Below are 24,756 nucleotides of genomic sequence, written 5' to 3' on the forward strand. Positions count from 1 at the left end.
TTGAAAAAACTCGCGCATCTGGGAGGAAAAGGCCTTGCCGCCTCTCACGACAGTCTCCATCCCCTCAACACCACAGAGGATGCTCGCCACCCCACATTTCCCCAGCCGCAGGGTTCCCACTGGGCTGTGGTCCGGTCGGCGAGGCAGCTGCAATAGCAGAGCAGAGGGCTCTGAGGCTGATCGATGCATGGCAGCAGCATGGGAAGCCACGGGCCCCAAGACCCCGGCTCTGCCTGCGCCTCGGGCGCCTGCCAGCAGGACGGTGAAATGGAGCCGATCCTGGCTCAGCTGCTGCCTGCAGCCCTGCAGATCTGGCCAACAGAGCCCCTCTGTGCTGACCTCTCCCAGATCAAAGGCAGTTCTGTGGGAAAGCCCCCTCCCTGGCAGAATCGGTGCCGGCCTGGCATCATGCACCAGCCCACATAACACACGTCTTCCTTCAGTGCCTACGTGTGAGGAGACAAAACCAGGACTGCCGTTAGAGCTTGCAGAGTTTGGCAGATCTGAACCTTGTGCTCCAAGGAGGGCAAAAGTACAGGGCAGTAGCCCTAAGCCGCGTCTTCTGAGTTTCAAGTTGAATATTGGGAAAATATTCATCCCCAGGAGGACTGCAGCCCCTGCAGAGGTCACCAGGGAGATGCCATCCTTGGGGATTCCCAAGCTCATCTGGACAGAGTGATGGTTGCCCTGTCTAGTGCTGGGAATAGTTCTGATCTTGGTGGGACCTGCATTAGAGACCTGCTGAGGGTCCTTCTCACTGCATTTCTGTGATACTGTTGTCTAGTTCAGTGCATCCCACCCATGCACCAGGCTTCCTGAGAAGGCCTGGGATATTGCTAAGGTCTGTAACTCCTTGAGTACAGCAGATAGGGCCTGGTGCCCCATGCTTAGTGTGATGCCAAAGATTAGATAAGGTTATCCTACATCAGGTGAGCTACTTTGCTGGGAGCAGACAAGCCTGCCCTGAGGGACTGATTGGCTGCCTATTGCTTTTATAGCTGTGTTTTTAACTCTGGTCTGTGTTCTCCCCTGCTCCCATCTCCTCTTACAGTGAAAAGGCCTTGCAGTCGAACCACTTCGAACTAAGCATCAAAACGGAAGCTACCCAGGGGCTAATCCTGTGGAGCGGGAAGGGGCTGGAGCGATCAGACTACATCGCCCTTGCTATAGTGGATGGCTTTGTACAAATGACCTATGACCTTGGCTCCAAGCCAGTTGTCCTGCGATCCACAGTCCCAGTCAACACCAACCAATGGATTCATATCAAAGCGTACAGGTGTGGAGGCTTGCAACAAGGGAGAGCAGAACTGGGACAGCTGGGACAGCTCTGGGTTGGGCAAGCTGTGAAGCAGGGTGAAGTCTTGGGAACCTGAGTCATGGCCTTGGCTCCATGCCCTTTGATCCCCAAGGGTCATTCCTCCTCTTGGATAATATTAGAGGAAAGGCATGTGGGCAATGCTGCATTGGAAGGATGCATGTTGTGACAGGCCTACCCTAAATTCTAGGAAGTGTCAAAGGCACAAGCTCAAGGAGATGTGAAAGGTCCATGCCTTTTATTTTAGCTGGCTGAGGGTTTGACATTCTGTTCATGTTGGGTCTAAGCTGTCCCTGTGCTTGGGTAGCTTTTATTTTTATTGAGGGGATGGGAGTGGTGAGCAGATCATATGGCTGGCATGCCAAGGATTTCTGCTGATGGGTTGGAAGGGAGTGGGAGGAAAATGTGGCTGTTAGGAGGGTTAGTGGTGGAGCTACATGAGTCCCCAGGGGAAAGCCAGAGGGGAGCACTCGCTGCTGACTGAGTCGCACTTCTCCAAGAGGAGACCACTCCACACTATATGGCCTCAAGGAGGCGGCCAGGAGTGTAGTGCTCAAGGAGAGCCCTGCTCCTATTTCCTGTCCAGATGGAGCAAGGCTAATAGTGCCTAGTGTCTGGATTTAACATAAAGTAGAGGGCAGCTCTGAGTTTTTCAGCTGAGGTTGCTAATGGTCTGTCTTTCTTCTTCCCTCTTTCCTGAGACAGGCTACAGAGAGATGGTTCCCTTCAAGTTGGCAATGAAGCACCAGTTACTGGTTTTTCTCCACTTGGTGCAACACAGCTAGATACAGATGGGGCCCTGTGGCTGGGTAAGTTGGTTGTGGAAAGAGTGAATCTCCTCTGTGCATCCCTGAATGATGCTCAGAGCCATAGCTGGGACTTGGATGCTCCCTTACTTATTTTCATAGGACATCTTTGCCTCCCAGGTGGCTTTGACAAGTTCAGTTTTGGTCTATTTCTGTGTTCTGTGGAAGATGCTGTTAACTACAGGAAAATACCTTTTCAACAGAGTCAAAAATGCCTTATTTGGAGATTATAGCTGGCTTCTGTCTAGATTTGGTGTATGAAGTAGAGGTGTTGGAAGGTATTGGCAAGGAGATGCTATAGTTGGGAGGAAACTCCCTGCTGTTCACTCTCAAGGTCACTTTGTTGCTGAACCACGCTCTTCTCGTACAACCCCTTTGGTATCTGCTCCTAAAAATACCCTGCTCATTCCCTGCCTACCAAGGCAGGTTGCTGGTGACATCTGGGGAAGAAGGGCTGGCCTTACCAAATGGCAGTCCTGCCTCTCACCATGTCCTGTTCAGAAAGCAGCGAAGTGGCCCACAGCTCTGGATTCCCTGCTGCCGGTGGTCTGGACCACTCTTTCCCTCTTCAGACTAGGAGTCCTCCTGCCCACCAGATTCCTTCCCATGTGGGAGCCTTCATTAATTCAGGAGCTTCCCAAATATTATTTGCTTTGGGAACTCAGGTTCCCAATGATAAAATGGCTGTATTGACAGAAGGATGCTTCTGTTTGGAAATATGTAAATAACCAGATTTTAAATGTTGTTATTTGCATAGAATAAGCACAGATGTCAGAACCTCCCATATATGCAGCCAAGTCCAGTTTCATTAATGCTGATGTATATCTTCTGATCCCACAGACAGACAATTTAGCCCACTGCATCTAATCTCATGCCACCTATGACAGGACTCTCATCAATGCAGATAAGAGGCTAGATTTGACTCGTAACTACTCAAATCAGTGAGAAACCCACAAGTGTAATGGTGCTTAAGTAAAAGTTGCTGTCTTAAGATATAACTAGTACTAATCTGAGCTCAGAGGATAGTAAAAGTCCTTTTTGGAAATTGTGATAATATGTAATGAAGAAACTGTGAATCAGATTCTGTTCACACTTCTTGGAAGCATCTGTTCATATCTTCACAGTCTAAGCTTGTAGTTTTCAGGTCTGACCTGACTTACGAAGATTTCATACTCAAAATGTAACCTTGTCTCTGGTATGACAATGTTCCAGAAGCCATTTCTGGTTCTAAAATCAATCTAGAAGTTAGTTGGAAAGCAAAATTTTTCCATTAGAAGTTTTTGCTCAGCTTCCCCATTGGCTCATTGAAATGTTGTGTTTTCAATCAACATTTCACAATTTTAGGGCCTGAAATGAGCCCTACTTAACATTTTGGTAACTTGAATAATTTTTTTTTTAATTTAGAACAAATCTCTAAGGGGAAATGAAATCTTTTAAGTTGGATCAGTGTTTCAAAATGAAAAAGACTTTAAAGGTCTTCAGGAATGCTACAGGCATTGTCTTGAACTGGCATTTATCTCATAAAAAAGCTAAATGTTGGCCAGGAAAGCCTTTTTCCCCGTTGTTCGGGAGGGCCATCCCCAGCAGCACCTGCACCGTATGCAGTGCGTAGGAGTGTGTCGGTGTCTGGGGCAGCATGCTGAGGCGCTGGGCCGCCAGCTGCGTGTCCCTTGTCCTTCCGCTTGACATTTCTGCGCTGTCTCTTGCAGGGGGAATGGAGAAGCTCAGTGTGGCTCACAAGCTGCCCAAGGCCTACAGCACTGGCTTTGTCGGCTGCATAAGGGACGTCGTTGTCGACCGCCAAGAACTGCATCTGGTGGAGGACGCTTTAAACAACCCCACGATATTACACTGCTCAGCCAAATAGACCCACAGGGACCCTTCCTTTTCCTTCCCTCCCTCCTGCCTATTGCTGTAATTATTTTCTATTTTTGTAAACTTATTGCTTTTTATATTTTGGGGGGGAAGGGATAAGGGCGGGGAGGAAACACCTTTTCTTTTGGGTTATTTGTTCGGTTGCAGTATATCCAGGTCAGTCAGACTCTAATCAAACAGGAGCAACAAAGAACAAACCCTGAACCAAGTCTCCAAGAAGTGACAGAAGAACTTCCCCATTGCATCTGCACTGTAAATCTCATCCATACTTGAAGCTTTTTTTGGTTTTGTTTTTTTTTTTTCCCCTCTTTACTTGTGTTTTTGGGTTGTTGTTCACGCCCTCAAGGGAAAAGAAAGGATTATGGCGCTGGCAAGACCTGTGGCCTTTGTGGATTCACTGCTTACCCGTCTCAGGCCTGGTCCCAAAGCCCCTTCTTCAGTGCTGGCTGAGCAGGGAAGTAGCCGTCTGAAAGAAGTGGGAATTACCAGATCGCTTTGAGGCCTCGCTCTACCAAGCCTCCTCCTGGCTGTGTATGTGTTCACCCTATTTCCCTCCTCCCCACTTCCTCCTGCTATAATTTATGTGTGTAAGGATCTCAGCTGCTTTTCTTCTTTATGCTCTGTTAAAATCAGGGATGCCATGCACTGGAAGAGAGACCAAGATTTGCTCTGAGCAAGCAGCAAAGCATTGCTCTTCGTTGTCTTATGACTGTTTGCTGTACTGAGAGGTGCTCTAGGGGGACTTTTCTCTATTGGCTCTCCTTCTGCTCCTCTTGGACATGTGCAGAAGCAGCTGTGAAACCGTATTTCCAGGCTTTGTTTTTGTCTAGACATGTCCCAAACGCCTGCTTGCCCTGGCTGCTCTTTCCAAGAGCTTCTGTGTACCAAATGTTGCTGTCCCATGCACCAGTGAGAACTTGCAGTCAAACAGGCCTGTGAGGGCACAGGATTGTGTCCCTTTACACTTTCAAAAATCTGTTGGACATGTCCTTCCCTGACCCATGTCTGTTTTCCGGCCTTCTAGCATGACCTGCCCTCGCTCTACCGTGACAACAGCTGCAGCTGGCCAGCCTGAGAATCTCTGTAGACCTGGTATTAGAGCCTGTGCTGGAAAGGGTAACTGGAGTTTTACTTTTGAATTCATGCTTTTGCAATGCCCAGTGCAATGCAGAGGCTTCCAAGCCACGATCAAAGATCTTCTAGTTACTGCCAGCGCACCAGCAATAGCTTCAGTGGAAACAGGAATGGACCTTGAGTCAGCTATAAAGGCAGTAGTGTCTGAGAGGAGGTTTTTAAACTGTTTTGTTCCTCCATGCAAATCTTGAAAGCAAATACTAGTTTGCCAGCTACAAAGCCAGTGTGTGTTTGTGAGTGAAGGTGTGTGTGTTTGCGAGTGCCTGTTAACCAGCACACATTTACATGCAAACAAATGAATCTCCTCTAAGCAGGAGGAAAAAAAACATGAAACAGTTGAAAAGAATGGCAGCCATGAAAAGGAATGACCCACTGCATTCAGGTTCCTTCTCCTAGGAAGATCTTATTGATGCTGTGTATCATACTGTGCCCCGTTCCCACACTGAGCAGGCAGCTGGCATTGCTTTGAGTAAAACCTGGTTTATAGAGCATGCAGAATTAATTTGAAATATCCTGCTAGGTATCAAGTGTTACTTAATGTGCAGGGTGCCATCACTTTGCAGTTTTCCCACAAATTTTTTAATACTACTTCTAGTATTTTCTTCCCTCAAAAATTGTTTCTCAGCACTGAATTTTGAGCAATGAAAAGTCAAATTGCTTTTCTCAGGGTGACCTCTGAACACAGATGTAATGAAGGGGAACAACATTCGTTGAAACCACCTGGGTTTCTTTTTCTTTCCTTCTCTTTTTGAAATAAAGGGTAAAGCCTCATGGTTTCCATTTGTAAAGTCATAAAAGTCACATGAAGGACATTGAAATAGGTGTGTTGGAAGCCTCACAAGACTCTGTTTTGAATTTGCAGTTGCCTGTTCCCTCGGGCAGGGTGGTGGTTTGGGATCAAGGATTGTTGATGGTCCTTGCCAGCGCATTTCTTCTTTTCCCTGCCTCTCTAGATTTTTCTTTTCCTGATCCAGCTTGAAGAAACCTTCATGCTTCTCAAGCAACCATTGTTTCCTGCACTAACAAGCAAGACCTGCCCTATCAGCTGCCTCCTGCAGAAATCTGTGATAAGTTGTCATCCTAAAAATCCAGTGGTTAAATAGCTCGTGGAGGGTTGTGGCCGCTGTGAAATGAACGGGAGACTCCAGTATTTGCGTGTGTGTGTATGTATGGGTGTGTGTATGGCAATACCACATTTTAGGTGACTACTGTATATATATTGTGGTTCCTAGTAGAGAGTACCGTGACTGTGTTGTGAAGCAGATGGACTGCTGTATTCTGATCACAAGGTAGAGGTAGCCGTGGGCTAACTAGGACTGCAGGATGGGGTAGGACGGGAGGGAAGTGTGAGGCTCTTGCTTTGTGTTTTGGAAACGTTGGTTCTAGTGGACAACACAACCGCATTAGCTGAGATTGGGGTTTGAAGACGCCGGAGGGAGAGAGGCATGCACAGAGGAAGCTGCTAATTTTCTAGAGTGTCACTGAAACGAAGCCAAGGTCACTGCAAAAAAAAAAAAACAAACAAAAAAAACTCTGTCTTCTTTTGGTGGGGCTTGGAACTGCCTTAAAACAGGACATTGTGTCCTTGTCAAGCAACTTGAACCAAGGTCAGATTCAGCAGTGCTCCCTAGGGGCCGTGCACTTAACTTCGGTTTTATTTTTAATAGCATTTATAACGCATATGTACAAAAAAGATACTGAGGTTTGTTTTTTTCTGGGTTTTTTTTTTTTAAAAAAATTGTTCATGTGGCTTCATTTATAGGGTAAATTAATGACCATTGTAAACTGCTGTATGAATTCTGAAGGGCAATGCACAGTAGAGGAGCAGCATGTTATAACCATTACTAACTTGTGTCTTTTGTCAATCACCATGAAATAAAGTTTGAAAACTATTAAATATGTTTTAAAGGGACCTATTTTTTTTTCATTCTTTGTCCTACTGCCTGCCTCATACTAGCTCCCTAGTCTATGTATCTTGGATAGACACTGTGTGAGGTCAAACTGATTTCTTCCTTTCTATCTCCCTTTGAACTGGAGTGACTTGTGCAGGTACCTGCTGTATCTTCTAAAGTCGTTCTCCTTATGATGGTCATTTCAATCCTAGCTGTAGAAGGAAGGCTTTTCTGTGCCTGTACTTCCCCTCTTCTGTGCCCTTCTGATCTCACTCTGAATTGTTTCACCTATTCAAGTATCCATTAGCCTTTCCTTCCTTCTTGTGTGTGCTTTTATCAGCTTTTCTTAGCTTGCATATTCAAATGAGGCACAGGCTTTGCACCCTGCCCTGTGTTGCCATCGCACCAGGCCAGCGAGACCGAAGTGATGCTTGTGTGGCCTGCTTCTCAGACGGCAGCAGCTTATGATGGGTTTTACCCTCTGCAAGCTGAGGAGCCATGGACAGACAGACAGACACAACTGGGAGGTGATATACACCAGCATTAAGGTTCTCGCCTTGAACAGTTCTTCCTAATGGGGCTTTTCCAGCTGGCCAGAGCCCTGATTCTCCAATTCTTGTGGCTTCATCTTTCTGCATGAAAGCGAGGTGGCAGGTGGAGATTTTTTTTTCTTTCAGTCAAGAGCTCATTCAAGTGGCATGGAGTGAGAAACGAATGTGGGTGTCCTGTCATTTGGGAGGCATCTAATTCAGCAAAGCAAGTCATTTTGATATCCAGTACTGATGCACATTTGAGTAGTGTCTGCACGTCTGCACCAGCTCAGTAGGAACCGGCTTTTCAATGGACAATGAGACGCCGAAGACTCGCAATGGGAAACAATGAGGCCAGTGTTCGAGCAGCTTCAGGGGTTGCACAACTTGCCACTGGGCCCATGTGTTGCTCAAGATCAGCCTCCTGGTGCAGGGTTTTCTTGACAATGTCCTTATTATACCACAGCAGGCAAAGACTTGTAAAGTCAGTACCTCTTTCACAGGCTTTTTGCCAGGTTGCTGCAAAGTGGTAGAAGAGCTATCCTTTTCTTGGCCAGAATGAAAAGTTGACAACTGCTTTTTTTATTTTTTAATTTTTATTATAGGCTGGAAAAACCCAATGTGAGGGGAAGGAGGAAGGAAAGAAGAGGAGCAATGCTGGGGGCGTGCTTGGGCAGGCATCAAGCATGACTCAGGGGAATGGCCTGGCTATGCTTTCTGGCAGCTCTTGCTTTGAGAGCAGCCTGCTCAGTGCAGGAGTGCAGCGTGTGCAGATCAAGCCTGCCTGCCAAGGCAGGCTTTACTTTCTCGGAGTAAAGGAAATCGGACAATACCTTCACAGAGAGGAGGGCAGCTGGGGTTGGAGGGTCTTGGCATCCTCAGCTTGCTCTGGCATCCACAGTCTGTGGGTACTGCTAACCCAGACAGCCTGTTGTGAGCCTCTCCCATGCCATGGACCTTCAGTTTGGATTTAAAAGCAGTTCACTGCAGCTTTCTTTTAAACCACTGAGCTGAGGCTTCAGCAGGAGGGTGGGGAAGTTTATGGAGAGCTGAGGGAAGAGGAGTAAAGTGGGCAGGTTGCTTTGATGATCTTGGCATCAGTGCGAAAGGTCACCTCACAGACCTGCTGCATGGGGTTTTGCCCTTCTGTATACCTTTTACAAATGTCCGTTTTCTGGGTGCTCAGCTAGGTGCTGTGAAGTGAGAGACTTCAGTCGCCCTGCTTTCTCTTGATGGTGCTCCCGCTAAGCAGCCTGGTGGGAGCTGGTCTTTGGAGAACCGTGGCAGATTAAATCCCAGCTGTGTGTGATTTGTAGCCCAATTCTCTCTCCCCTGGTGCCTGAGGTAATGGCTGTTGACAGAGCTGGACTTCTCAGCAGTGGCCGCTTGACCTTGCCTATCAGCGTGCGCGGCTGGGAGCAGTAGCCGCGGGTTTTACTCCCTGCTCTGCTGCTGACTCAGCTGGTGCCTCCGGCTATTCACTTCCACTTCCCGTGCTCCGCTGTCCCGCCTGCCAGAGCAGGATAAGGAGCCGCTGCGCCGCTCGGCAGTACGCCTCCGTGCCGCTGGCTGGAGAGGCGTGATTGTCTGGAGAGAAAGGGGCTGCGGTGCTTGCAGAGAGATAACTTGAATGAATGCTTGAGTGATGCTAGGGGTGGACGTTGCTACGGGTGCAAACCTCTGCCCAAAGCTGAGCACCAGCAGTAGGGGTTGGGCTCCCAGAGCTGCCATCTCCCAGGTGGATGTAACACAAGGGTCTCAGCTGTTTGTCAGCAAATAACCTCCCGGCCCTATGCAGACTTGGGGGATAGGACTAGTGTCTGGCCAAAGTGCACCTGGGGGATTTCCTATCTGTCAGACTAGAATCCCAGTCCCCTCCTCTGCTTTCCCCAGCACCATTTACTGGTGATCTGTGTGAAGTGGTCATGTGCTGGCGGTACTCAGCTGTCCCTTTCTAGACTGCAAATGAAAGAATGCATGTGTATATCTGTGCTTATATCAATGAACAGTACAGGAATAAATTTTAAATGACTCTGAGTAGCTCTGGTGGCTCCTCTGGATGACACCACTGAAAAGGGACCTTTGTAGCTGTCCTTACTGCAAATGTTAAAGACATCTGGATCTTTGTTCCATGGGCTTCCCCAGCATCTTCCAAAACAGTCACTGCAGAATCTAGTCTCTTAATCCAGAAATCAGCAAGAACAGGAAAGCTCCTATGGAGCTTTCTCCTGCTTCTCCTGACCTGTGTGCCTGCTTCCTCTCCCCCTCTGGTCGTGGCTGCATTTTGGTGGTGGATCAGGCCTGTTCCTACTGGGGCCATTCTGGTCTGTCTCCTGGGGATTTCTCAGTTTAAGCATATGCTCTGTAACTGCAAGACAAATGTACTTCCCTAGGAGTGTTCTCACTGTTCCTCCGTGCCATGCTGCCTGCCTTGCCCTGGCTATTTGCACATGGCATTTCCAGCTGCTTCTGCAGCTGCTTCTGCACTTCCCTTATAGCAAATCCCAGAAGAACATACAGATTAGAGCTAAATATATGTTGTCCTCTGCCTGCAGCAGGAAATAAATGCCTCAGGACTGGGGCAGAAATGCCAGATTCCACAGCACCTGAGCAGGGTGCAAAACCCGCTTCCTCCTGCTCTCTGGGCCAGCTATGCCAGGTATATAAGAGCCTGACTGCTCCCTCATGCCTGGGCACACAGCAGAGCCAGTGCTGCCATAGGCCGCCACAGGCTGGGAGCAAGTGCCTTATAAGAAAGGGGGAGCTCTGTTCCAGAGGTTTCCTTTTGATCTATTTTTAACCAGGATGCTGGGCAGTGGTCCCTCTCCAACCATATGCATTGCTCCCGAGAAAGAGTCTTCTTCCCACCAGCCCCACAAGAGAGGCACATGGAGAAGTCATAGCTTGGTCTCTCACAATGAAGTCGGAGTGCAGTGAAAGAAGGTGCCGGTAACTAGAAGCCAGGACAGCGGGGGAAAGAAGGAAGGAGAGCAGCGGGGTCACTGCTATCAGGGTGGCTGTTTGGCTTCTCTGGTCTTGTTGTCCCGTGAGCAATCCAATGGCATGCAGGAAAGCTATGCAGCTCTCCGATCCTCCTCGCTGAGAAATGAGCTCGCTCCTGCTGCCAGCTCTCTGGGTATTCCCCAAATAGACGTGGAATTCGCTGAGTCTTATTATAGTTATAAAACTACTATTTTTGCCACTGTGTGTAGGCAGTGGCTGGGGCAGGGTGGAGAAGGTGCTAACTGGCTGTGTCCTGGCTTTTTCTCTCTCTTGGACAGCTGGCTTTGCTTTCTCACCCAGAGTTCATGAAAGGTGCCAGATTCAGGACATTTCTCTGGGTTAAATTCTCTTTTTTATGTGAGCAACATATATTTGACATGAGTCTGTCAAAGGCTTCTGAATTTACATCTCAGATATAGCAAAACAAAAATACAGCCTCTTTGTATAAAAAAATGCAGTGCACTTGACCCCAGCTTACCCCATGGAAGATCTTGGTGTCAACGTCTCTTCCTGTCTTAGATGTTGGGATGAGAGCAGGGAACCCACTCTGGAGACACTGTACCTTCCTGGTCCCATGGCAGCGCCTGAGCTGGGGGTATTTAGGGGTAATGGCAAATGGGGCTGGGACTTGCCTGACTCAGGGTGCTCAGCATCTTTTCTGGAGACCTGCTTGGCTCTATAAGCAGCATGACTGTTGGTATGGCCAGATCTTTGTGAATTCAACAGCAAAATCTAGGCCTTCAGTAGTATCTAGGTACTGCTGTCTGAAATCTGCTGCGGGTGTGAAATCTCACATGCTGTCAAGAAACTGTATGGCGGAGCTGCCCGGCTGGAGGACCGAGTGTACCGTCACCCCCAGCGTGGATAGCGTGCTAGGCATGGCTCTGGGGAGCAGGGGAGCGGGGCAGGCTGCAGTCTAACCTTACGCACCGGCTGTGACGGGGTAGATAGTGTATATTGCTTACTTGTGCTCACCGCCATGCCCGCCCACGGTGCATGTGTTTGAACTGGCAGGGCTGATGGGTCTCTGCTCCCAGCCTGGAAGGGGCCTGGCATGGCGGCAGCTTCGCTCCTTACTCATTATCCAGGAGGAAATTGTCTGCACTGCCGTCAGGGTGGACTGAATTATTGTGGTATATGCCACACAAGCCCAAACCAACAGCCTCCAGCCACAGCTAATTAGGTAATTTAGATGTTTGTTCTTACATGCAGTCATTTTGTGCTGCATTTTGTTTAAAAGAAGCAAACCTCATGTTCACTTCCACACTTGGCAGCTATGCCTGATGAGAGAGAACGGAGCTGGGGAGCAGCCAAACGGCGCTGCTGACCTCTTGGTTAAAGGGTGCCGGCGGAGGGAGGGCAGAGGGGAGCGGGAGCGCTAGGGCTCCTTCCCGGCCCGCGCCCCGGCAGCAGGGCTCTGCGCATCGGCGCACGCGGGCCGCTCGGCCGGCGGGCAGCGGCGGCAGCGACGAGAGCTGCAGCGGGCCGGGCGGGAGCGCTGCCTGCCAGCGGCACGAGAGCGGCTGGCAGCAGTTAATTCGTGTTTGGGGAGCAGGCGCCAGCGCTGGGACTGCCTTCCCGCGGCAGGCGGGCCTGCCGCGGGAACCGATGCTTGGGAAGCAGGCCGGCCGCTGCCGCTCAGCAAGTGCCCCGAGCTCCGGCACCCCGCGGCGGGGGGGGCGCGGGGGGGCGGGGATTCCCTCGCGTCACAGGGAGGGGTTTCCCCGGCGGCACGTGGCCGCGGCGCCCAGCTGCGGGGGCGGGGCGCGCGCGGGGGGCGGCGGCACTCGGCGCGGGGCCGCTGTCGCTGCCGCTGCGCGCCCGGCTCGGCTCGGCTCGGCTCGGCACGGCACGGCACGGCACGGCACGGCTCGGCTCGGCTCGGCTCGGCTCGGCTCGGCCCGGCCCGGCCCGGCCCAGCCCGGCTATGACCTCCCGCAGGTAAGGGCTGAGCGCTGCCTCCTCCTCCGGCGCCGCGCTCGACCCTCTCCTCTTCCCCGAACCGGCCGTCCCGCCTCGGCGGGGCCGGGGCCGGGGCCGGGGCCGGTCAGACCGGCGGGGGCGGCTGGAGCCGCGCAGCGGGCCGCCAACGGCGCGGGGCTGCGCGTGCCCCTGCGCGCGAGGGGCTCGGCCGGCGCTTTCCGCGCGGCGGCGCCGGCTGTGCCGCCAGGGAAGCGCTGCTCGATGTGCCGTGCAAGCAGGGCTCGGGTGTTAAGTGCGTGTGCTGAAGCTGAAGTCTGTACCTTCAACCCGTCAGGTACCTGCTGTAAGCCCTTTTCCGGCCTTGACCCTGGTCCTGTTTGCTGGTTCGTGGAGGAACCGCTTGTCCTCTTTGCCGAGCTTTCTGTACCTGCAGGAGAAGGCTGTTGTCTTACAGCATCTTGTATTACTAGGGTCTGTAATCGCTTCTGCAATGTGCTAGAACTGCTAAACAGAGGACCCCAAAGTGGGGCCATTCTTTAAAACTCCCTCGACTATCTTTGGGGGTTGTGAACTTAAAATAAGACATTTTAGTGTGCCCCTCCCTGCCAACTTCTTCCAGAGAAGCTGTTTCAGAGTTTCAGACCCTTCTTCCTGGCGGCAGGAGCCTGTGTGCCTTGGGGGCATCTCCCCTTCTCAGTTCCTCCTCTGCTGCAGCTTCAAAGCAGGTAAATAACTATCCAAGGAATTGCGTCTTGCAGTGCTTGTTTACTAAGACAGTTCAGAGCACCAGGGTACAGGTGCTCTCTGCTACAGCACAGAGGTTTTTTAATGGCTCATTTGGGGGTTAGGCTCGTCTTGTCTGTCCTTTGACAGAGTCAGCCTTAAGGTGATCTGAGAAAAGCTTTTGTAGTTATTAAAAGCTAAATGTATTTTGAAGAACTCCGAGGAGTATTATGCTGGGGAACAGTTCGTGGTCATTTTAAGCTGAGAAACAGGATCGATTACAGGACAGAAACTGTTTGTTCAGTGTTGGTACAGCAACAAACATAGGTCAAGAGTGGGGCTTCCGCAACTGTTACCTGAATGGGTAGTAACTCCAGGTTCTGCTCATGCAGATTCCTGCAACACCATGATTCAGGGTCTTGATTAGTTTGTTTTTTGGGGGGCATGTGTGTCTCTTTTAATGGGAAGATTTTACTATCCAGCACTGGTTGTCCCTCCTATGGACGTCCATGTAACACAGCTCAGCATCTCTTCTATGATTCAAAACATTCAGCAGAAGTGTACATCTAGGCAGTGCTTTGTTAAGTTATGAAAAACTCTGACAGGTGATGGAGTGGGCTGGATCTCGGAGCCCCTGCATTTCATTCCCAGTTCTAGTTGTGCTCCCTGTGCCTACAGGCAAGTTAATATTTGTCTACACTGTCTATACCTTGCTAACTCCACCCTGCAGGGCAGTTACTCAGGGCAGCAGACTGCTAGAGAGAGCAAAATGGTTGTAATGCTACTGCCAGCTCAGCCATTGCAGGAGTTCTGAAAAACCTGGCTAGCTAGTAATGCTGCTGCTGAGAAGGGGTCAGAGCAGTGTGGACTGGCCTCCGCACTGAGGGCCGATTGCTTCCAGCATCAGTTGTCCCCCTATTCTTTCCACTCGGGTGCTGGGTTTGCTGCTCCTCATTCTTTACACTGTTCAGTTCCCGTGTTGCGGCAAGAATGGCTTGGCCCCAGCCTTTCCTCTCTTGCCTAGTGACACACAAGTTACTTACCAGGTTTGTGGGATACCCTTCTCTTCTTCCTGATCCCTGGCAAGTAGGGACTGTTCTTTCTCTGGCTCGATGTGTCCTGGTTCAGTCCAAGTGGACCTACCGAGACTGTGACCTGTGCTGGCGGTACTGAGAGGCTCAGACAGTCTGTCTCGAGGACTGGGCACTGCAAGGCCTGACTGAAGCGCAAGGCAGTACATCCCTTGCATACTCTCAGTATTGCACCTCTGCCTTTCTTGCATGTCATTCAGGCTTGCATGGGAGCCCTTGGAATTAAGAGTGCTTTAGCTTTAATAGGCTTATGGACTGGCTTACAAAAGCTGGTGGTGTGGAGCTGCTGAAAGCCAGTGCATAGTCGGCCTGCTGCACTGAAAGGAGGTGCAGTGAATCAGTGGGTTCTGTGGTGAAGCAACTTCTTAGTAGCTCCAACCTCACCAAGGAGCTGGAGCAAGGTAGTATGGACGTCTGAATCAAGGCAGTGGCTTCAGGAGCAGGTAGGGTGAACAACAAGCCTATAGTGAAAGAGTGGCATGTCTAATTGCACAGGGGCTGGGGCTTTGTTTGTTTTTGTTTTTGTTTTTTTTTTTCCTCTCACCCATCTTCCTCGGCCGTGTAACTCAATATTGCATTTGGGAGCTGTTTGGGTAAGCAGATAACGCTTAACAGCTGATGCCCTCTAATAGATGCTCATGGGAAGCACAGGCTTGTATGAGCACTGGGCACAGCAATGCTGAAATAGGTTGTTGAGCACTCTGTCCTCTCTCTACTCCTCTCTGCCCTGGAGTGTATCTGTTGAGGGGCTGGGAGGTGATTTGGGGGGGAGGAGAAGGGGGACTCCCTACCCAAGAGGAACAGCAATACTCTGGGAAAATACCTGTGTGCCCCATTATTTTCAAGGAAGGCACAGGAAAGGGGAAATAGCACTCTTTCTGGGCATGCGATCAGCATTTGCTAAAGCTCTCCTTGCGGCCCTGCTGCGCCCTGGGGAGAGGTACCGGGAACTGACGGATGCTGGTCACACTGCTTGTGGCCCTCTGAAAGGCTACAGCGGTGAGTGCTGGGGCTGCCCTGGCGAGCAGTGGAGGCATGTCAGTGTGGGTGTGTGCACGTGTGACACAAGGGAGGATCAAGCCCTGCTGTAGAAAGAAAACAAGCTAATTGCCATCAGCCTAAACTACAAAGCTGTTGAAAATACTGAACTCCGAACTCCTGCTAGGGCCTGATTGTATTACCTATTAGAAAAGCTTGATGAAAGAACAACCATTTCTTTCTCTCTCTTAGTTTCACTGGCATGTGACCCCTGAACTTTAGAAGAGGTTTGGAGGTCATGAATGCAAGGACAGAGAAATCACAGCTTTTCTGCAACAGCTAAGAGCTTGAGAATCTAAAAATAACTACTGCCCCTCCTCTGCTTCTGTTCTTATGTCCACTTGGGTGGATTAGAGGTCTTTTACTGTGACGGAGATGGATGAACCTCACATCCCCATTGCTTACATGTTGCTTGCAGACCCCCAAAGCCCTGTGTTTCCTTCCTAGAAAGGAGTTGCACAGTGTCTGGAGCATTTGGTATATGGCTGGCTTGTGCATTACTCTTGTCCTCAGGGCAAGCTTTTTCTTTACAGTCAAGCTTCCTGGGATGATATGACTAGAAGGATGGAAAAGTCTGGAGGAAATGAGTAAATATGAGTTTCTAGAGTCTGATTGTCCCCAAAGTAGGGGTTGCTCTGGCTTTGCAGAGGTGAGTGCTGACTGAGGCAGTCACTGAACTGATGCCTTTGTGTGGCCAGTTATGGAGCCCTTGGCTTTGCTGCTCTTTGTGCTGTCCTTCGGGTGTTTCGAGTACTGCTGCCTCTGGCTAAGTAGCTCCCAGTGCGCAGTAGAAGGTTACTCTTCTTTCCTGCCTGTGCATGCAGGAGGGAGAAGCCTTCCTTCTTGGCTCTGAGGCCATGGTAGTGCTAAAACTGCACATCAGCTCCAGGGCTGTAATGAGTCTGTGTGTGTTAGCCAGCAGCAATGATTGTACAAAAGCCTCTTTGGCTACTAATCTCCCTATACTCCAAGTGGTCTGGAGAGATGCTGCCTTGCTGCTTCTAGTGTCTGAGCTGGTTTTGCACACTTCCTGACCTGGAGAGTTACACAGGTAGTCTGAAAGGCAGCTTAATGGCACCATAAAGGTGAAACCATCCCTAAAACAAAACTAATGAGACTGAACAGACCAAGTTTTCCAATTTAGGGGCCAGTAGATGGCCAGGCTAATGGTCTTGGAAGGGATTGGCATTTTTGGTGAAATGCTTCAATTTCTGTAGCAGGCTTGACAACTATTGAATGGTACACAAAATCTAGAGCTGGAGTGCACGTCTTTGACAACTTTTTCCGTGCGTTCAGATAAACCTTTTAAAAATCTAATTTACTGCTTACCTAAACTACTACTACTGCATTGTGAGTGGTTCCCTTTGAGGTCTCAAGCCACCTGTAGTTACTAGCATAAGCAGAGTTGCTGCAACCACCAGAGAAGGAAGCCGTGGCTGCTCTGGAATGGCTGATAAGTCAGGGTTGGCCTGGGTCCTGCACGTGCTTTCTCCACAGTGGTACGGTGTGTTTACCACACTTGCGGAGGCCATGCCTTCAGCTGTATCCAGAAACCTTGTTTGCTGTCCAACCTTGACCATCTGCTGCAGTGGCAGGAGTATGATGCTAGTCCCTGATCACCTGAGTAGCCTTTAGTCCCAGTTTTCCCACTCCCTTTACCAGTGCAAAAAATGCATGCTTCCTGCACTGAATCTGAATGTAAATATTAACCTTACGTATTTGCAATAGCTGCTTACTTTGGCAGCTGGGATGGCAGTGGGGGAAGGTGGTAACTTCTGGTCTGGGAAGCAAAAATGAGCCAATGTTCTGGCTTCTTGGATCTTTCTTAACAACTCTTTGTGGGCAGTGAGGGCAGGAACCAGAATGACAGGGCGTATCTCACTGGTGGGGGAGTGCTCAGGTCCATGGCTGTCTCTCTTAAGTGCTGGTCTCAGAGCAGACGCCTAGCAGGGTAAACTTGTTTCCCTCTCATCAGGCAGTACTTCAGCACTTGGAGCTGAAGAGCTCAACTCCAGCACTTAAGGTCAGTCTGGGCAGCTGGAGGCAAGCTGCCGCAGCAGTTTGGATTTACCCCCTAGCTTCCTCGCCTAAGCAGGCCTTGCAAGACCTTCCCAGCAAGGCAGCTGAGACCTTTTGCTTCCCTGCTTTGCTGCTGTCGTGGCTCAATCTCTGCTCAGATTTTTGCTGTTTTTTGTCTCTAGCTAGGCTATATGAAGGTCTTTGTGCACATGCTCTGTCAGCAGTAGCACAGGAGAATTCTCTTGATAGCACAGAGATGCTTCAGTTGACCTCAAAGGCTTCTGCGCAGGGGAACTTGCAAGTGTATGTTAAGCCTGTCTATATGCACTCTGCATGGACAGGTGCGAGGTGGGAAATGCTGTGTTTGCACATGTAGCAGACATTTTTTTCACTAGACTTTAGTAAATGAGGATGAGAACACTTTAATTACAAGCCCCCTAATCTACCGTTTACTTCCAGATAGGGTTTATCCATTACTGTAGGTCATGAAATGTGTAAATATAGAATTCTCTCTCCTCTTTCAGTGAGGGATTAAGAGTAGTTAATGGCCTGGCTCAAAGTCAGGGGAAAACTACCCTTGTCTAGGAGAAGTTTTTGGATCAGGCCCTTAGTGACCTACCAAGATCCTACGGTTTCCCCCAAGGCTGAGTGAGCTGCTCTTGCTACAGTCCTGAGAGAAGTGAAGTGCACTTGGCCCTGGAACACCTTTCTCTCTGTAGCTGTATCTCTTCTGCAGGCTGCCAAGGAGAATTCCTCACCATCTGCACCAGAGTTTAACTCAAAGCACACCGAAGAGGAAGTTAGTCTTCCAGTTCATACTGCCAAACTAATATGGAGGGTGTTTTCTTTGTGGCTGGGCAGTACTGGAGCTGCTCACTTCTTCCAGCAAGATTTAAACTGAACAAGTTTCTAGGAGATGGTTCTTTTTAGGAGCCTGAATGAATTGGTGCTTAGTGCTCTAGCGAAGCAGCCAACTTAGCAGTGGTGACCAGCTGGTGTCTCCCAGGTGTTCACACACAGGTCTTGCTCTGCACTAAGCTGTAGGGCAGCAGGTGGCCCAGGCTGATGGAGGCCCTGACCGCCTCAGTCTCTGCGGGACTGAGCCTGTCAGCAAGCCAACAGGCAAAGCAAAGGCTGCCCTGAGCTGCCCCGGCAGCAAGTGCTATCCCGTGTTGGAGCGTTACCCTCCGAGTGGCTCAGAACTTCCCTCTGCTGACCCAGGCATGCGATGGGACCCTGCGGTTTTGGCCCAGCAGAAGTCTTTGTGGCTCAGTGGCCGGGAGGCTGGCTGCTCCCATGAAAGGGGAACAGAGCTCAGGGTTTCTGTGGTGGTGCTAGTGGCACTGTCTAGTGTATCTAATGTATCAGCCTGGCTGGAGCTGCTGATTGATTTGCAAGATGATGGGCACTGGCCTTCCCCTCTCTGCTCAGCAAAGCAAACCCTGCACTCATACGTTCTCTAATGGAGGCTTTAACTTTCTCCTTGATTTGAAGACAGTTGGGACTAGCCACAAGGCTCTGTCATCCCTGGTGCTGATCATCTTTGCCACACTGTGAACAAGCCTTCAGCCTGAACCCTCTTGAAGAGGATCCTGTGGGGAAAAGGGGAGAGAAAATGCCCAGAGCTGAGAGTTCCTCTCTGTTTCCAGCTGTTTCACTGGTTTAGTACCCATCACTTACCTCCATGGTGCCGTGTTGCTTACACTCCCTCTCATGCGGTGCAAATACCCTTTGACTTCTACGTGGCTCACTAAAAACTTATTTCACAAATTCTGGCATTTGGGTTTCATCCTTGCCCTGAGGGAGTAACAGAGCTAATACCTATCTGCAATCTAAAAATCTTTACACCCCTCTTTGGGGTGGTGCTATTAAGGTTGTAGGTCTTTAAGCGTCAGTAAGTCCTTTCCTGCAGTAAAAATTGGCTTATTCAGTTGCTTTTTCACCTCCTTGATTGAAAGCAGAGTCCTGACCAGGGCTGCACTTGCTACCTCTTGAGATGGGTGGTGGGGAGGGATGGAAAGTGGCTCCTGCAGACCAATTGTGTATTCCAGGAAATGTATGTAGGATGAGGCCTAATCAGATTACAGGGCTGGTCTGTTTGCAGGCTTCCTGCGTGAGTCTAAAGGGAAGAAGGAAATTCTTCGTGTTAAACCATATTGGAAATCAGGAACTGGGCACTTCCCGTATATGTGCTTTCTCTGCAAATAGCTCACAGTGCTGCTTGTATCAGTGGTGCTCTGCAAAGATCTTGCAGCAGCTGAAGGACATATGGAAGAGATGTGCATTTCAGCATCTCCTCCTGTTTTTTCCTGAGCTGCTGCTGCTGCTACTCCTGTTGTAGACGCTATGGCGGTCACAGATATCCTGTGCAGGTCACACGTAGAATGGAGAGGCTGTTGCTGTGATCCAGCTGCAGCTGAAGCATCTGTCAGGTAGTCTTGCTGCAGGTGCCTGTGCTGTATCCTCAGCCAAAGTCCAGTGCGTTGGATGCTGACAGGAGCACGTGTGCTTAGGGTGAATCACAGCAGTGTTCCCTACAGTCTCTCCTGCAAGGGCTTGGGGCCGGGAAGCCTGTCATGGCAAGGAGTGATTAAGTTTATCTTATTTGTTGCAGCTTTGGCACATTGGAAGTAGTAGTGGTGGAGGAAAGGGTGAGCTGGGTTTTCTAGCTGGGCTGGTGATGACTGCAACTGTCCTGATTATGTTATCACATGAAGAGCTATCTCTTAGCAAGTATCTGCCTAAGGTTTCCTTTGCGGTAAAATGGCTGGGGTGATTCCCAGACTCTGCTTGCTGTGGCTAGTGTTTCTTGATCTTCTCAAGGAAAAATGAAAGTGTGTGTGTGTGGGGGGGGGACTGCTTCCTAGCCTAGGAGAAAAGGCACCAACTGCAGCAGCAACAAACACACGTACCAAATGCAGGCAGCCTCCGTGTGCACCTCTACATAGTCCATCTCATGCACAGAGATGGTGTTGCTCTGCAGGTTTACAGGACGTTTGGCAATAACCTCCACTGTCATGCTGAGACAGATTCCTCAATTTCCTTTGGCAACCCAGGCAGTCTCCATGCCTGGCTGTCACATTCTGTAATATCTGAAGTAGAAGGTATCTGTGCTGGTGGATGCACGAAAGCCTTTCATGCAGCTATATCCTTTCTTTTTCTTTTTTCTCTCCAGCTGAGCAAGAACCTATTGTGACCTTAAGATGATGATGTTTGGAAATGACTCCCATTACCAACCTACAGTTATTGATATATCTAGTAAATGTGGACTGTGTCATGACTCTGTTTAGCAGCCTGCTAATCTCCTGAGTACTTTACAGAAATTCTTCACTTAAATTTCCAGCTGACAATAGCCCACTCCAGAGCAGTTGTGTAGCAAAAAGCTTTTCCTTTCTAGCAGTTGTGCTAACAGATGTTAAACAAGAAATCTGCCTTCCTGTACAGGAGTGGAGAGCTGAATAAGAGTCGGACCGCTGTCTGGAGTCCATAGGATGACAGAGGCTGTCCTCCATCTGTGTGGGGGCAGTCTGCTGGGCCAGAGGGACTTTTTCTACCTGGCAATATCCTCCACCCATCCAACTGGACTGCAACTTGTTTCTAGCACTGTGCTGCTTCCTAGCTTTTTTGACACCAAAAGAATGAAGTTCAAATCTGCAGTGCTGAAGTGAATATTCCAGTTAACTTGAAAAGGAATTGTCCTTCTTTTTTTTTTTTCCTACTCTCCCTCTTTTTTTATGAGGATCTTTTAACCAACCGAGGTGGAGAGAACTTGATTGAAGGTGGACTTCCCAGCACCACCAAGGAGATGGCTCCCTTTCTCTCCCAGCAGTTGGGGTAACTAAATACTTGACATAGGTAGAGGAAAGCACTACTCTCATTACCACCAGGGCTTAGTGCTTGGCTTTAGGGACCAGAAGAGGGTGGGAGAGTGGCAATGAAATATTTAATTATTGAATTTCAAAACAACAAAAATTCCCCTTCACACCCTTGAGCACTATTCCTTCCATGTAAGGTCATTACCAGGGCTATTTTTGTCCTTGATTTTCTTTTTCTTCTCTCTTTTTTTCCTTCCTCTTCCTTCCCCCTTGCCACACTCCTGAAATATTTCCATCAGTCTCCTCTCTAAGAAGTGTTACAAGCCCTGCCACTGATTAAATTCTAAATATAGTTCTGTGTGTGTTTTTTTTTTCCTCTCTCTCTCCAATTCTTCGTGATGTATCTAGGTAAAAAATAGCCTTGGCAATTCTTCAAAGGGGCATGGGCCTGTTATGGGTTATATTTTTGTCTTGTCACCCTGTCCAGGTCCAAAATAAACCTCCTCATTTTTAATTAGCTTGTTGGGTTATATAATCCTGAAAGCTGAGGATTTCTGGGCCCAGCAGGAACACACGTGATGCTATGGGCTCAGGCAGATTGTGGCAGGGAAATGTGGTGTGCTAGGGTAGGAGCAACGTAGCAGGAATCTCCTCTCCTCTCGCTGGCCCTGGTGCTGAGCAAGAAGGAGCTTGGGGCAAGCCAAAATGCTGTAGCGTAAGGCCACCCATCTAGTCCCTTTCACCCTTAGCTCTGCTCTTACTTTCTTCCTTAAATGCTTTTTTTCACTATTTTTCTTCCTGTAGACTTGCAGAGAAATTCCTTAAGCCAGGAAAGGGACTGGTTCATAGTGAGGACTTCTGGATTCCTTGGCACTCTGTTGCCTTGGAGCTGGTTTGGTTTTCTTCTGCTCTTGGGAGAATGGATCAGGGTTTTTCTTCCCTTGGCATCATCCTAATAAATGAGTCTTTTTATTCCTTTTATTGTGCTGAATGGAGCTCATTTGTCTTTCTCCAGCTCAGTTCTGAGTGCTTATGCTTAGAAAAGCGTCATCCTGCTCCCATCATCCAATGGAGGGGTAAAGGCAAATTATTACTTCTGTCTGATGCTGTGAGGTGCTGGACCATGCAGAGTTTTGGTCTTACCACTACTGCTTTACTCAGGCTTGAAAAATCTCTGCTGTGTGCTTGAGGACTCCTGCTGCAAAAAGCCGACCGGTGTGGGGGGTGATCTCTTCATGTAAGCATTCAAATGGTTTCTGCCCTTCCAAAGAGACCTTTCCTTGCAGTCCTATAATTATCAAAATGCCTCATCACAAAGCTGTCTCTAAGCTTTCTGGATAGGTAGCTCTGAACATGAGTAGAGTGTGCAAGGGAGCAGTGCCTGGCTGCTCTACAAAGCTTTAAAAAACTTTCTAACAAGCAGATGGAGCAAAGGAACTTGGAACAACCATTGCTGACACTCTGGCCAGGAGCTGCTCTTGGGCAGTGAAGCGTAACCACTAGTTGAAGAGTTTCAGCCATATGGGTGGCTGCTGTGCCTTGACCAGGCTTTGTGTTGACTTTCTTCTCTCTAACCTCCCCTAGCAAGTCCTGTGGTCTTCGCAAGATGACATGCAGGTGCAGCTGGCAGGTGTGTTGCAAGCCTGCTCCTTGCCCTCTGGTTGCAACCTGATGTACAGATTGCAGTTCCCACTCCCCAGTGTATCTTTGGCCAAGACACGCTCTGACCTCTGCGAGAGAAGGCTGTGCTCCAATAGCAATGCCATCTTGCTGACTGGGTTGAACCAACCCGCCTGCTCTTACCTGTATCTCGGACTAGGCTTTCAATCCCCTTACTGTGGGCACCGGAGGGCCAGTATTTGTTGCCACTGCAGCTAAAAGCAGGAAAATTGTAAGTGCTGTCACCTCAAAGGTAAACACTAATAGGAACTGGCATACTTAGAAAACCATAGTTTGAGGTAGGTGTGGGTTTCAAGTGTTTGACTAGATTAAAAATGGCAGGCTTTGGGGTCGCTCCTGGTCTGTGGAAGAGGAGGGATGCAATATATCTGGGAGTTGAACATGCTTTTCCAAACCTTAAACCTCCAGTTTGATCCTTAGCAGAATTGGGCAAAAGCCACGAAACTGAGGATCTGAATTCCCTTTCATTTTGTGTCCAAGCACTGAGCTGGAGTGTGGTTAGGCCTGTTATGGTGGGTTTCAGGCACTGCAGGGCAGGGATGCAGGTTGTGATGCAGTTGGCTCAGCCCTCCTGCTTTTTTCTCACGCCCTTTGTGGCTGTTACATTCCTTGCCCTTTTGGGGAGCGGGTGAGATGTGACAGAAAAACACATGGACCCATGGAGATGGAGTGCACTCTCCTTGGTTGTAATATCTGCTTTGTGTGTTTGTACTTCGGGCTTCTGGATTTCTGGCAAGTTAAACCTTCAAGAGGGGAGAGGTGGAGTGCAGAACAAGAGAGCTCCCTTCCATGGGCAACCTGCACGGCAGCTCTTCGCTGTTCTCTCCTGTCTCCTTTTTGCTCCCGTATGGAATGAACCAGTAGTGGCGCAGCAAACTGAAAGGGGAGTTGAGGAGGCTGGAGAGCAGGGAGGCTGCTGGCACTTTGGCTGTTTATTGTTCTGCGAGAGCGCAACTCATGCTACTTAGAGCACTACCCAGGTCCAGCAGGATAATCTCTGCGATAGAAGAGGGCAGACAGCTGTGATGAAAGAACAGCAAGTTTTTCTTCCTTTCCTGTGTGTCCTTACTAAGTGCTCTAGCTCTTACACTGAAGAGATTTAAAAAGTGATCATATACACAGTCTTCAGACTGAAGCAAGTTAAAGGGGGCTTGAATTTCCTATGGTTGCTTTTTAGGAGAGTCCGTCAAAGCAACCATCTTGTGACTTCTAGCCAAATGGTAGTGCAGGTTGTTTCCACATAGTCCATCTTATGCGACGAACCATTCCACAAATGATCAGCTCCTGCAACAGGGGCTACAGCATCAGGTGGGGCTGTCTTTCCCCCCTTGCTGCTTGCACTTCATGCACTGGTGTTCGGGCTTGAGCAGTGATTCTATCTAGCATAATGTAGGCAGGCATTTCTTCCCTCTTCTTTGGTTTAAATATTTACCCCCCTGAGGCTCTCATCTTAGTTCATGGCAGGAGGGTTCTGGCAAGTGTTTTGCAGAGGAGAGGGCACTTAACACAGCCCTGTGTGAAGGGATAACTAAAAAGCCACGGCAAGTGCAATACTGTTAGGTGGTAAACACATGAGAAAGCTGAGATGGGGTCTGAACTGTCTGGAGAATCCTTATGGTAAAAATGATGTACATTAAAGTGTAGAGGAAGGAGCCTAAGGAGAATGGTGTGGGATCTCTTGCAAACAACCGCCCTGGTTCTAGCAAACCAATCTCACACAATAAACTCTTTGCAGTGTGTGATGCCTGTGTTTGGTCCAAGCCAGGGGAAAAAATGGTTGTTACTGAATGTGGAAATCTCACCAAATTTTCTGAAAACTATAGCAGGAACATCGCTCATTTTAGGTGCTCTTTTGTGGCTGCTGTATAGGATGGCTTATATTTGGGACAGCGGCATTATCATGGATATTACA

General features: G+C 49.2%; 2 protein-coding genes across 2 annotated transcripts in view; both read left to right on the top strand.

Annotated features, from left to right (window-relative positions):
• Positions 1-7,027, top strand: part of AGRN (agrin) — a 138,822-nt gene extending 131,795 nt beyond the window's left edge. Inside the window, exons 35-37 of the mRNA XM_062593160.1 lie at positions 1,052-1,276; positions 2,021-2,124; positions 3,831-7,027. Of these exons, the coding sequence (XP_062449144.1) occupies positions 1,052-1,276; positions 2,021-2,124; positions 3,831-3,988 (487 nt within the window). The 3' untranslated portion in view covers positions 3,989-7,027. The remainder of the gene's footprint in view (positions 1-1,051; positions 1,277-2,020; positions 2,125-3,830) is intronic.
• Positions 7,028-12,409: 5,382 nt separating this feature from the next.
• LOC134149997 (tyrosine-protein phosphatase non-receptor type 11-like) overlaps positions 12,410-24,756 on the top strand; it is a 58,871-nt gene continuing 46,524 nt past the window's right edge. Inside the window, exon 1 of the mRNA XM_062593419.1 lies at positions 12,410-12,496. Coding sequence (XP_062449403.1) covers positions 12,483-12,496 — 14 coding nt within the window. The 5' untranslated portion in view covers positions 12,410-12,482. The remainder of the gene's footprint in view (positions 12,497-24,756) is intronic.

This window comes from Rhea pennata, chromosome 22, assembly GCF_028389875.1.
Source record: "Rhea pennata isolate bPtePen1 chromosome 22, bPtePen1.pri, whole genome shotgun sequence".
NCBI lineage: Eukaryota > Metazoa > Chordata > Aves > Rheiformes > Rheidae > Rhea > Rhea pennata.